At 42.6% G+C, this 12,728-nt stretch overlaps 1 protein-coding gene across 1 annotated transcript; it reads right to left on the bottom strand.

Annotated features, from left to right (window-relative positions):
* Positions 1-1,570: 1,570 nt before the first annotated feature.
* FABP6 (fatty acid binding protein 6) lies at positions 1,571-11,020 on the bottom strand. Its single transcript, XM_001369808.5, has 4 exons — positions 9,436-11,020; positions 5,929-6,104; positions 5,189-5,278; positions 1,571-1,693 (listed from the first exon to the last, which is right to left on the bottom strand). Exons 1-4 carry the CDS (start codon positions 9,500-9,502, stop codon positions 1,640-1,642), a joined length of 387 nt encoding a protein of 128 aa, XP_001369845.1. The 5' UTR covers positions 9,503-11,020; the 3' UTR covers positions 1,571-1,639.
* Positions 11,021-12,728: the final 1,708 nt, after the last annotated feature.

Below are 12,728 nucleotides of genomic sequence, written 5' to 3'. Positions count from 1 at the left end.
CAAGCTGTCCTAAGGAAATATTATTATCCCCATTTTACAGATGAGAAACTTGAGAGGTAGAGAGAGGTGAAGTGATTCAGCCACAGTATCAGAGCAGTGGATAGATCCAGGACTTAAAACTAGTTCTCTCACTTCAGGCTTGGTACTAATTCCTGAGTCAGTCTTTCTTAGGAACCAACCAACCTAGCAACCTGTCTCAGGGAAAGGCTAGAAAATATGCCTGGAACCTGCAGGTCCTTTCTCCCATTGGTGAGGTCTTCCACAAATTTCTGTTGGGAGAGAGGGCCCATCCCAGGCTTCCCTCTTCAGAATTTAGCCTCAATCCCTTCCCCTCCCCCAACTCCCAATCCCATAGCTTTTCAGTTTCCTTTTATGTGTCCTCTTCTAAAAGGAATGTAAGGGACTATTTTTCTTTTTGCTTGTGTCTGGATTTCCTGGCACATAATTGTTGTTAAGTCTTTTTCAGTAGCATTTGACTCTCTGTGACCCCATCTAGGGTTTTCTTGATAGTGCTACTGGAATGGTTTGCCATTTCCTTCTTCAGCTCATTTGACAGATGAGGGAACCGAGATCAACAGAATTAAGTGACTTGCCCAGGGTCACAGAGCCAGTATAAATCTGAGGCTGGATTTGAACTCATGAGGAGGAGTCTTCCTAACTCCAAGCCCAGTGCTCTATTCACTGCTGTCCCACATAGTACAGTACATTAATTAAATGTATCGTGAGTACACAGGGACTGTTGGGCAAAGGAGGCTGGGATGATGCTTTCAAAAGAGCACTAGATTTAGAGTCTGTGGGCCTGAGTCCAAATCCTGCCTCTGCCACCTGGGTTACTTTGTACAAAATACTTAGCCTCCCTAAGCCCCACTTTCCTCCTCTGAAATGGGCTGAGATCCTGTCCAGTTCTAAATTCACAATCCTTTGACCATTTGTGTCCACCATTTCCTATGCCCTTGCCTGGCTCCAGTCTTGCAATACCCCATTCCCAGCTTCCTTGGCTTTATTTACTTTGGGACCCATTCCCTGTTTTTTGTTTTTATTTTTTTACCTTCTCTCCAAATTACAACTTCAAGCCAGAAAGGCAAGGGCTGGGCAAATGGGCTTAAGTAATTTGCCCAGGCTCACCTTTAGGAAGGTATCTGAGGTCAGATTTGAACACAGCTCCTCCTGACTCCAGGCCTGGTGCAACCTAGCTGTCCCTTGCAAGGGCTGTTGTCAACCACCTGGGTACTGATTATGGAATTAAACATGGTGTCACCCTGCCATTATGAATGAGACTGTGGGATGGAAAGACCACCACCACCTCCTCATCCCTCCTCCTTCCCTTTCTCTTCCTCCTCTTTCCCCCTCCTTCCCCTTCTCCCCCTTTTCTCTGCCTTTTAACACTTTCTGGGAGACTATAGAGTGGTGAAGACCCAGGACAAATGTCCCAACCCTGTGACTTAATCCAAATAAACCCAAGATCTTCCTCTCGTCCACCCCCAATCCTCAAACACAGGATGTCTCTTTCAAGACATCAAAAATTCCCGACTTCTTGAGACCAAGACACTCCCAAGCACTGTGGATGTTTGTATTTAAAACTGGCTTTATTGAAGTTTTTCCCCTATCCCTGTAGGGAAGGTTCCGGAATTTTAGTTGCCTAGGACAATTTCTTGCTGACTCTTTCGTAGGTCACACCTCCGCTAGTGGAGATCTTAAAAAAAAATAAAAGGATAAAATTAGGTTAGAAAGTGGAAGTCAGCAAGCATTTCAGCAAAGAAAAACAAAAACTCAGCTCCTGTCCTCAAACTACTTACACTCTGATAGGTGAGACTGCATGCAAGGATAGAGGCAGTGGAAAAGGCAGCTAATCTTGAAGGGGAAGCATGGGGAATGGGGGGAGCCTGGGAAAGATAGAAGGCCCAAATTCTTGCTCCTGCCTCTGTTGCTTCTCAAGTCAATAAACATTAAGCAGCTACTCTGTGTCAGGCACTGTGCTAAGCACTGGGGATACAGAAAGAGGTAAAAGATGGTCCTTGGCCTCCAGGAGCTTACAACGTGCAAACAGGTACAAAACAAGCTATGTACAGGATAAATATCCAGCTCCATGACCTTGAATAAGTCACTTCTTTGAACCTTAGTTTTCTGACCTTCTAAATGGGAAAGACTATAGCTAGATATCTCTTCCAGGTCCAAATCTTCTACCTACCTCGAAGGATCTTTTGTGACATGGAAGAGAAACAATGTGGTATAAGAAAACAGAAGTATCAGACCTGGAGTCAGGGACCAGAGTTCAAGTTCTGACTCTCCTGTGGAAACTTGGGCAAGCTTGGTGGGAGCTCAAGCCTAGAGTTGGGAATATGGGCTGTGCCTTTCTGGGCAAGTCATTTATCCACTCAGTGCTCCAAGAAAATTCTCAAGTTGCAGAAAAGGTTCCCTACACTCATGAAAATCTAGGGCTCGGTATATAAAAAAAATGAGAACAATCATTATTGCACAATTTACAGTTCTTCACCAGGATTTGGGGAAGAAAGCTCTTGTTACAATGCAAAGCACTCTAGAGTAGAGGTATTCCTGATTGAGAGGAGACTCCTTTGTAAGAGCCATTATCATCCCCTGCAGGAGTGATTGCCTTCCAAAAAGGTAGGCCAAGAGCTCCCAGTCTCCAGGGTCCAAAAAGCTGTAGGTTCTCTTTGTTCTCTGGACAAACAAGGCTTGGGGGGTGGGCCAACATAGCCCAATTCTGGGATCCACCGTCATAAGAGACTATCAGATGCCTCCAGGGGCCAGGAAATAGGTCCTTCTGGAAGGGTGAAATCACAGAGATTTTCAGGGTTTTCTCTTGGGCAAATCTGGTTCCTGTCATTGGGAAGCCTAAGACCTGTCCCATAAATTCCAAGGCCTGGGAAGTGCTAGCAAGAACAGTTGAATCTGGGCATGTGGCTTCCTTTCTTGGGGCCTCAGTTTCCTTTTTTATAAAATAAAGGCAATAGCAAGATGAATCCAAGGGCCCTTCCAGTTCTGACATTTTATTGTTCTGTTTCTATGAAAAAGATGAAGGAAGAAGGAGGCACAATGGTAATAATAAGAGCTAATGCTCTAATAACCCTTTAAGGGTTTCAAAGTAGTTTCCATATATTGCCTCATTTAATCCTCACCCTACCCTGTGAAATAGGCATTATTGTCTCTGTTTTATTGCTGAGGAAATTGTGACTGAGAGACTCACTCATGGGTCACATGCTGGTATCTGAGAAGAGATTTGAACCCAGGACTTCCTGACTCCCCATCTACTACTCTGTCCATCATGCCATGCTACTTCCCATAGAATGGAAAGAGGACTGTCTCTTGCATCAGGGAGCCTGGGTTCAAATCCAGCCTCAAGTGCTTACCTCTACTCCCTGGAGCCCAGTTTTATCATATGTGAGGAGTGTTCCAGATGGCTTCAGAGGCCTCTTCGAGCTCTGGGTTTACAGCCCGTGATTTCCATAACCCTAACTCTGGTTCTGAAACTGGTGGGATCATGAAATTCCCTTTTGGCCCCTAGTCTTCTGGGGGAATTCTAGGATTTCGATCTGGAAGGGAGCTTGGGGATCAGCCTCTTAGGAACCCAACCTCCTTAGTTTGCAGGGGAGGAGGCCAAGAGAGAAGAAGGAATGCGACAGGTCCAATATCACAGAAGTGGTGAATTGAAGAGTAAACTTTGAACCTCGCCCTTGGGCTCCAGACCCAATATTCTTTCTCCTTCCATCAGGCTGGAATCTCCAGCTTAACAGGAGCTTCCTCCTCTCTGACTCCTCTTGTTTTTTTTGTTTTTGTTTTTTTTTTCCAGTTATGTCCAACTGTACATAACCCCATATGGGGTTTTCTTGACTAAGATATTGGAGTGGTTTAACATTTCCTTCTCTACCTCATTTTGCAGATGTGGAAACTGAGACAAACAAGGTGAAATGATTTGCCCAGGGACACACAGCTAGGACGAATCTGAGGTCAGTTCTGAACTCAAGACCTCCTGTCTCTAAGTCTGGCTCTCCATCTAGCTGCCCCTGTCTGCAGGGGGTATTGAGATCATTTCACGGGCCAAGCACCTCATCCCAAGGCATATCCCCTTTACACTGGGAATGTCTTAATGCTGAACAGTGAGGAATGGGTGTATCTCTTTTTCAGTCACAGCATCCAAAGGTCAGAGAGGAAAGAGGGAGCAATAAAAAAGAAAGCTTTGTGGGAAACACTGGGAAGCATTCTAAGGATGTCCAGTCACTCCAAGCTGAAGTGGAACTGAAGGTCTCCATCTAGTAGAGAATGAGAACATCCTCTCTTACCCCACCCCACCATAAAAAGTCTACCATTCACAGTCTCTAGCCCTTAAAAGGAGAAGGACTTCTGGGGAATGTCAAGAATTTCCTGCAAATTCCTCAAAAAGAAGAGGAAGTACAGTGTGGCACTGGAGAATGGTGAGAGAGGAGAAAAGAGTACTGACTCTGGAGTCAGAAATCCTGGGTTCAAATCTTTCTTCTGGCACTACCTATGTGACCATTAACAATTCACTTCTCCTCCCTGGGCCTCAGTTTCTTCATCTGTAAAATAAAGGAGTTGAATCTGATAATCTCTAAGGTTCCTTCTAGCTTAGGGATCCATAACCTAGAGCTAGTTAACTTTTAAATATATATCTAGTTTGATAAGTCTTTTGATAAATCTGTTTTTCTTTGTAATCCTTTATGTTTTATGAATTCAGAAACATTATTCTGAGGAATCCATAGCTTCATCAGATTTAGTTAAGGCTTCCATATTACACAAAAAACGTTAAAAACCCCTGGTCTTAAACTTGAGGTGGTAAGTAGGAAGGGTACCAGATTATTAACAGAGGAGGTTCTAGACATTCACTGAAATGTCAATTGATACAAATTCTTCAGGGTTGGACTCTATATAGCCACTCCTTATGAGCAGCCAACAGTTCAAAGACTACCATGGATATCTTTTTCTTTTTCTTTTTTTAAGCACTTACCTTCTGTTTTAGGATTGATACTAAGAATCTGTTCCAAATCAGAAGAGTGGTAGGGCTTTGCAATTGGAGTTAAGTGACTTTCCCGGAGTCACCCAGCTAGGAAGTGTCTGAGGTCAAATTTGGACCCAGGGCTTTCCCTCCTCTCTATCCACTGAGTCACCTAGCTGCTCTTCACCATGGATTTCTTGACATGAACTTCCAGCTTACCTCCACCAGTTTTCCTCCAACGATCTCAGAGGTTTGTTGATAGTTGGGGAAGGTCGCCACTATCTTGTTTCCCTCCATCTGCACTGTGGCCTGAGTTAAAAACAGACACAATCCCCGAATCATTGAGTTTCTCCAAATATAAACCAAACTGGAAACAATATAAAAGCCCTATGGGAGGTAACTGGAGAGCTTCTTGATGGGGCCATCAAAGGGGAAGCATGGAATTGGAGAAGAGATCCAGGATAGTGAATTCTAGGGTAGAAAAAGTCCGGTGGAAGGTTCTTCCAGTAGATAGAGAGGCATTAAATGTCTTTAAGGTGGAATGAGCAAGCATTTGCCTCAGGTACCAGAGCAAGATTGAAGGAACATAGGCTGGGGGGAGGGGAATGGATGGTGATAAATTTCCCACCTCCTAATCTTTGACCCCAAGTTATCCAAATATTACTTTCCAGGCTGATAAAAGCTAATGGCTGAGACATAGTCAGTGTGGATCCATGGAGGTACCTGGAATATACTTCTCCACAGACCTACCAATCTAGTGTGATTAATGTTCCAGGACCAAATCCTATCCTCACAATTATTCTCAAGCCTAGACCAAGATAAGATGTCAGGTTAACCTTTTCAGAAGATGAAGGTAACTTCAGAATGTGTGTGTCCCTGACAATGAAAAGGATACCTCCTCCCTCTGAGCCCCCTCCAGGGTGGGAGGGGACACCTGGGGTGGCCATGTCATCCCTCACCTTAAACTTCTTGCCTCCCATGGTCTCCATTTCACACTCCTTGCCAATGGTGAATTTGTTAGTCATGATTTGACCCCCTGGATAAGTATTGATCCAGGTAAAGTTGTTCCCATCCTGAACCACCTCAGTGAGGGTCTTGAAGTTCCTGTATTTTTCAATGGTATCCTTGGAGATTCCTACGAGGAAATCACATTTGTTTTTTATGCTCAATTCTCAGAAAGAAAAGATTTCTCTTTTCCCCAGGAACCCAGCAAATGTCCCCATTTGATTTTGATTGAAGCGCATGAGATTACTTTAGGTCATCACCATTTTCCTGGACCATTGCAATGACTTCATTGGTCTCTTTGCCTCTCGTCTCCCCTCTCCAATCCATCCCCCATGTGGTCACCAAAGTGATATTAAGAAATCACAGGTCTGACAGTGCCACACTCCTGCTCCATAAATCCCAGTGGTTCCCTGTTACCTCTAGGACCAAATACAAATCCTGTTTGGCATTTGAAACCTTTCACATCCTGGCTCCAGCCTACTTTTCCAGGTTCTATGCAATACTTAGGGTGTATCTAGGTGGTGGCACAGTGGACAAAGTGCTGGGCCTGGAGTTAGGAAGACCTGACTTCAAATTTGACCTTAGATGCTACTAGCTATGTGACCCTGAGCAAGTAAGTCATTTAACCTCTGCTTCCTCATCTGTAAAAGGAAGACAATAACAGAACCTACTTCACAGGGTTGTTGGGAAAATCAAGTAACATCATAATTATAAAGCTCTTAGTGCAGTGCCTGGCACAATGCAAGCCCTATAGAAATATTAGCTGCTGCTATTATTATTATTATTGCATTTCCTTCTATGCTCCCTTTGGTCAGTCAAACTGGCCTTTTTGCTATTCCCCACAAGAGATGTCCATGTCCCGTCTCCATAACCTTGTACAGCTTGTCCCCCATGCCTGGAATGTGCTCTCTTTTCACCTCCAGACTCTTAGAACCCTTCATTTCCTTCAGTGCTTAGTTTGAGCTTTCCTGATTCATCTCAATTGCTAGTGCCTCCCCCCATGCCCCCAAACCCCCCACTCATATTTTTACACATATATTTTGTGTATGTGGACCGGCTCTCTTGCCAAACAAAAAACAAACTCTGTGGGGACAGAAACAATCCCCATTTGATCTTTGAATTCCCAACCTTTGACATATGGCAGACGTTCATGCTTGTTGATTGACTGCCCACCTAAGGTAAAATAAAAGCCCTCTGCAAAACAGGCTCTCCTATCCCCAGCCCACCCCAAGTCAAGGAATCATTGAACTGTACAACCTGAAGGGACCCTAGAGATCGGCAAACTTGGGAGTCAAACTTGAGACCTGCAAAACTCCAGAGTGCCCCAGAACCAGATTCAAACATACTTGGTGGGGGGTGGATAGGGAGCCAGGACTGGAGATGGGAAGTCCTGGGTTCAAATGTGGCCTCGGACACTTCCTAGCTGTGTGACCCTGGGCAAGTCATTTAAGCCCCGTTGTCCTTACTGCCTTGGAACTTAGTATTGATTCTAAGACAGAGGGTAAGGTGTTTTTGTTTTTTATGTAATTAGAAAATAAACATTTAAATAAAAAAATATAACATAGATAACATTAATTTGTTTTTCTAAATCCATATGTGGCCCCCATTTCTATTGATTTTGACATCCCTCATCTAATCCAGCTCTGTGATTTTACAGATGGGGAAACTCCTGGTCTGAGAAGTTAATCTGTTTGCCCAAGGTCACTAGTCACTAGCAGGCAGAGTCGGGTGTCTGGGAGCCACACCATGCTTTCTCTTGTGATTCCTGTCAACAATTCAGTTTCATTCATCAAATATTAAGTGCTCGCTGTGATGATCTCCAATTTATTCTGTAATCCATCTTGCTTGTCATGTTTTCCCTCTCCAGTCGTGAGCTCTTGTTTTCCCGTTCTTTATATTACCTTGGCTTGGGCCAGAGCTTACTTAATAAATGCTGGTTGGCATGTTGATTTGGAAGGCACAGTGTTGGGTACAGGAATCCCAGGCCACTGGCATTAACTAACTCCCTGGGGGTAAAAATAGCCTCAGAGCAGGGGGCCAACATTCTGGTATCCTCTAGCACCACCTCACCTTTCAGCTACCTAACCTGGAGCCCAGCCTACCTATTGCTGCTACTGTGGTTGTTGAGTTGTATCTGACTCTTCCTGATCTCCTTTGAGATTTTCTTGGCAAAGATACTGGAGGGGTTGACCATTTCCTTCTCCAGTTCATTTTATAGATGAGGAAATTGAGGCAAACGGGGTTATGTGACTTGCCCAGGATCACACAGCTATTAAATGTCTGAGATTACTTTTGGATTCAGGTCTTTCTGACTCCAGGCCCAGCACTCTACCCAATGCATCATCTTAATTCAGGAAAACAGAGTTTTAATCACAATTATATGACTATTTCCCCTCTCTGGATCAGATCTATGATTTTGTCTGTACTTTCTAGTCTTAAAAAAGTACATAATGAGGGGGCATCTGGGTGGCTCAGTAGATTGAGAGTCAGGCCCAGATACTGGAGGTCCTCGGTTCAAATCTGACCTCAGATACTTCCCAGCTTGGAACCAATACACAGTATTGATAGAAAGAAAGAAAGAAAGAAAGAAAGAAAGAAAGAAAGAAAGAAAGAAAGAAAGAAAGAAAGAAAGAAAGAAAGAAAGAAAGAAAGAAAGAAAGAAAGAAAGAAAGAAAGAAAGAAAGGAAGGAAGAAAGAAAGGAAGGAAGGAAGAAAGAAAGAAAAGGAAGGAGAGAAAGAGAGAAAGAAAGAAAGAAAAAGGAAGGAGAGAAAGAGAGAAAGAAAGAGATAAAATGGACTTAAGATACAAACAAGTTAAGTGCCAAAAGTCACATAGATAGGATTTGTCAGAAACAGATCTGAGGAGCAGCGAGGTAGCATGATACTAAGAAAGAATGAAAGGGGGGGGGGGGGAGACAGAGACAGAGAGAGAGAGAGACAGAGAGACAGAGAGAGAGAGAGACAGAGACAGAGACAGAGAAACAGAGACAGAGAGACAGAGAGAGAGAGGGAGAGAAACTGGAGAGATCTCTCTAATCACTCCCCCAAATTTTTTCTCTGCCTCAATCCATCTATCAATTCAATAGGTATTAGCTGCCTTGCCTAATTCCCAAGTTAGCTGTGAGAAGCAAATGTGCAAAAATGGTTTTAAAAAGACCAAATACAGAACAAATATGTGACTCAGTGTATAGAAAGCCATGCTTGGAGTCAGGAGGTTCTGAGTTCAAATCTGACCTCAGATACTGCCTAGCTGTGTGATCCTGGGCAAGTCACTTAATCCATTTGCCTAGTCCTTACAGCTCTTAGTATTGATTCTAGGATAGAAGGTAAGGGTTTTGTTTTGTTTTTTAAGAAAGAATAAGAAAAATACCAAGTAACCCTACAAAGTAGGAGTAAGGGGACTGTTATTCCCCACCCCTGGCATGATTTTATCAGAAAAAGCAGCAGCCAAGTCTACTCACCCAACTGATTCAGGAATGCCTCGTAGTTCTTTTCACTTTCAACTTCATATTTGCCACTGAAGCTCATGTTGAAAGGAAGTTGGTTGGAGAGGAGGAAGAAAGTAACTTCAGACTCAGGAGGAGACTCAATGAAGGGACTCCCTGCTGGAGGTTTATAAAGTCTCTTGGAAGCCTCTGCCCAGCCCCCAAATCACCCCACTATTCCTCACCCTACTTTAGGGTTTTATGAGGGGCCAATCAGGCCAAGGAGGAAGGAGACTGTCCTCAACCCTGAGGTTGTTGAACCTACAGTTTGGCTGAATTCCTACTGCTCTTCCTTGACCTTGGAAGGTCCAAGACCTTCATATGTCTTAAGGAATTAGATGGGGCTCAGTGTCAATCATCAACCATTGATTAAATGTCTACTATATGCTTGGTACTGTCCTAGGTACTGGGGATACAAAAACAAAAAATTGAGTCTCTGTCTCAAGGAGTCTACATTCTATGGAATGTATTTTATAAAACCAAGTCCCAATACTAACCAACCATCAACATAGGTTGGGGGTTCTAGCTCTGGCTCTGATGCACCAATCTTAAATTGGCTCAGGTTATAAGATCATAGGACCATGAGCTCTCTGGGCTTTAGTCTCTTCATCTTCACAATGCAGCTATTTTCCAAAGGACTTATTTTTTTACAACACTTACCTTCTGTCTTGGAATCAATACTATGTATTGGTTCCAAGGCAGAAGAGTAGTAAAGAAGAGGCAATGGGGGTTAAGTGACTTGCCCAGGGTCACACAGCTGGGAAGTGTCTGAAGCCAGATTTGAACCTAGGAACTCCCTTCTCTAGGCCTGACTCTCAATCCACTGAGCTACCCAGCTGCCCCCTTCCCAAAGGACTTATATGAAACATGCTATCTACTTCTAGGAAAAGAATTGAGAGAATATAAATTTAATTTGGAGCAGACTTTTTTTACCTCCTTTATTTTTCTTGAGTTGATTTTTTTTGTTCTGTTTTTTTCTATAACATGGTTACTATGGAAATATGTTTTACATGACTATGCATGTATAATCAATATCAAATTGATTGCTTTCTCAAGGAAGAAAGAGGTGAAGAAAGGAGGAAGGGTATTTAGAGCTCAAAGTCTTAAAAAAGGAATGTTAAAAAAAATCTTTACATGTCATTCAGAAAATATAAAAAACAAAAATAAATTTTGCCTAATACTAAAATGCTGTAGTATTGAATAGAGAGCCAATCTTGGGGGAGAGGGGGAAGAGTTTGTGTTCAAAGCTCATCTCTATCACATAATGACTCTGTGACTGTAGACAAAAAAAAAAAGGAAACCCACAACCTCTCTGAGCCTACAAGCAACTCTCTGCAATTTTTAATTGTGGAACAATTGCTGATTATCTGATCAAACATCAGTAGAAGGCGTTTCTTTATTGGGAGTTCCCTACTTAATGAAATCACACTTCTCATCCAAAAAAATAAAAATAAAAAATCCCAATCTAAAAACTGAGTCATAAAACTCAAATGAAAATCAAGCATTCCACAAATGCAGCCCATTATTGATCTAATTATTAGTACTGATAAACTCATTGGTAGTTTGGGTCTCCTCCAGGAGTCTGTTAGTGAGTAATTAAAGTTCCAACAGAGAATCTCTAAGGTCTCTTCCAATCATTGGAAGCTGTTAGTCCATATTTCCATTTCCTAACAGATGCTTAAGTAGTCTCTGTTGAACACTTTCAGTGATGGGGAGCTCATTATCTCATGGGGGAGCCTCATTGTTGGACAGTTCTAATAGGTTTTTTTCATCTTTCTTTATATTGAGTCAAAGTTAGTCTTCCCCTTGCTTCCACACATTTGTCTTGATTCTTCTTAATCTCTGGCACATCACAGGGTAGATACAAACCTTCTTCCAACAACAGTCCTCCAGATATTTGAAGACAATTGTCATTTCCCTAAGACTTTTCTTTTTTGAGGCCAAACCTCCCCAGTTCTACCAACCATGCCCAAGTCCACTTATCATCCTGGTCACACTCCAGCTCATCCTCCTAAAAATGTGATTTCTGGAAGTGAATTCCAAACCCCACACATGTGGTGTCCCCAGGGCTGAGTGGAGTAAGTCTGACTTCCAATAGGTATACTACAAAATAGTCTTCTTCCCAGTCAATTGTTGGGTCCAAGAGATTTTTCTGAACTAATTTCTTTGCCACTTTCTTCAGGCCCCCAACCATGAAAACTTGGCACATGCTCAAGATTCTGATTTTATACTGAGAACACCAACATAGAAAACCCTGTATAATGGACAAAATACCAAGAGGAACTATGCAGTTATATACCTCTCTGGATATACCAGATTACTGGTTAGCAGGCATCTCCCCTGGGTACCTACTCTAAAGAAATGAGGTTAACTATAATGGTGAAGATTTCAGTCAGACAGTAAGGTTTCCTGTCATTTAATATTATTAAATGGAGGGAAAGACAACTGAGGGAAATTGTAGCATCTCCTCTAGAGTTGAAAGTAAAATCCAGTGCCAACTGAGGGAGATTGGTAGAGTGGAAAGGACAGTGAGCTTGAAATCGGTCTTGAATGTTGCAAGTTTTAGATACCTATGGGACCTCCAATTCAGGATGCCCAAAGGGCAGCTCTGTAGAATCATCTGCATAGAAACTCCTTTGTATTGCCTTCCTTGCACCCAGCTCTGGAGTTTCTAACCTGGGACCTACAAACTTGTTTTTATTTTTTTTTTAATTCTTAGATTATGGCATTTTAATATACTTGGTTTCCTTTGTAATCTACATAATTGCTTTATGCACTTAAAACCATTATTCTGATGTCCCACTTTTCTTCCAAAACTACATACCATCCATCTTCCCAGCCACCTAGGCTCACAATCTCAGTGTCATCCTAGATTCCATACTCTCTCGTACCTCTTCCACCCTTACCCATTTTTCACTAAGTTGTCAAGTCAGTCTTCCTAAATTGCATGTCTCACCATCTCTCTCTCTCTCTCTCACACACACACACACACATACACACACACACATACACACACACACACACACACTATTCAATAAACTCTAATAACTCCCAGTTATCTCCAGAATCAAATAGAGAATCCTGTTTGGCTTTGAAAGTCCTTCAAAACCTAACCCCTTCCTACATCTCCAGGTTTTTATATCTTACTACCTTCCACTTTTCTTCAATCCTGTGACACCTGCCTTCTTGCTATTTCTCCCACAAGATGCTCCATCTCCCAAATTTGAGCATTTTCACTGATTATCCCCCTATGCCTAGAACTCTCCCTC

Source organism: Monodelphis domestica, chromosome 1, assembly GCF_027887165.1.
Source record: "Monodelphis domestica isolate mMonDom1 chromosome 1, mMonDom1.pri, whole genome shotgun sequence".
Lineage (NCBI taxonomy): Eukaryota > Metazoa > Chordata > Mammalia > Didelphimorphia > Didelphidae > Monodelphis > Monodelphis domestica.
Note: the sequence above shows the minus strand (reverse complement) of the source record. Positions and strands in the feature narration are given on the sequence as shown.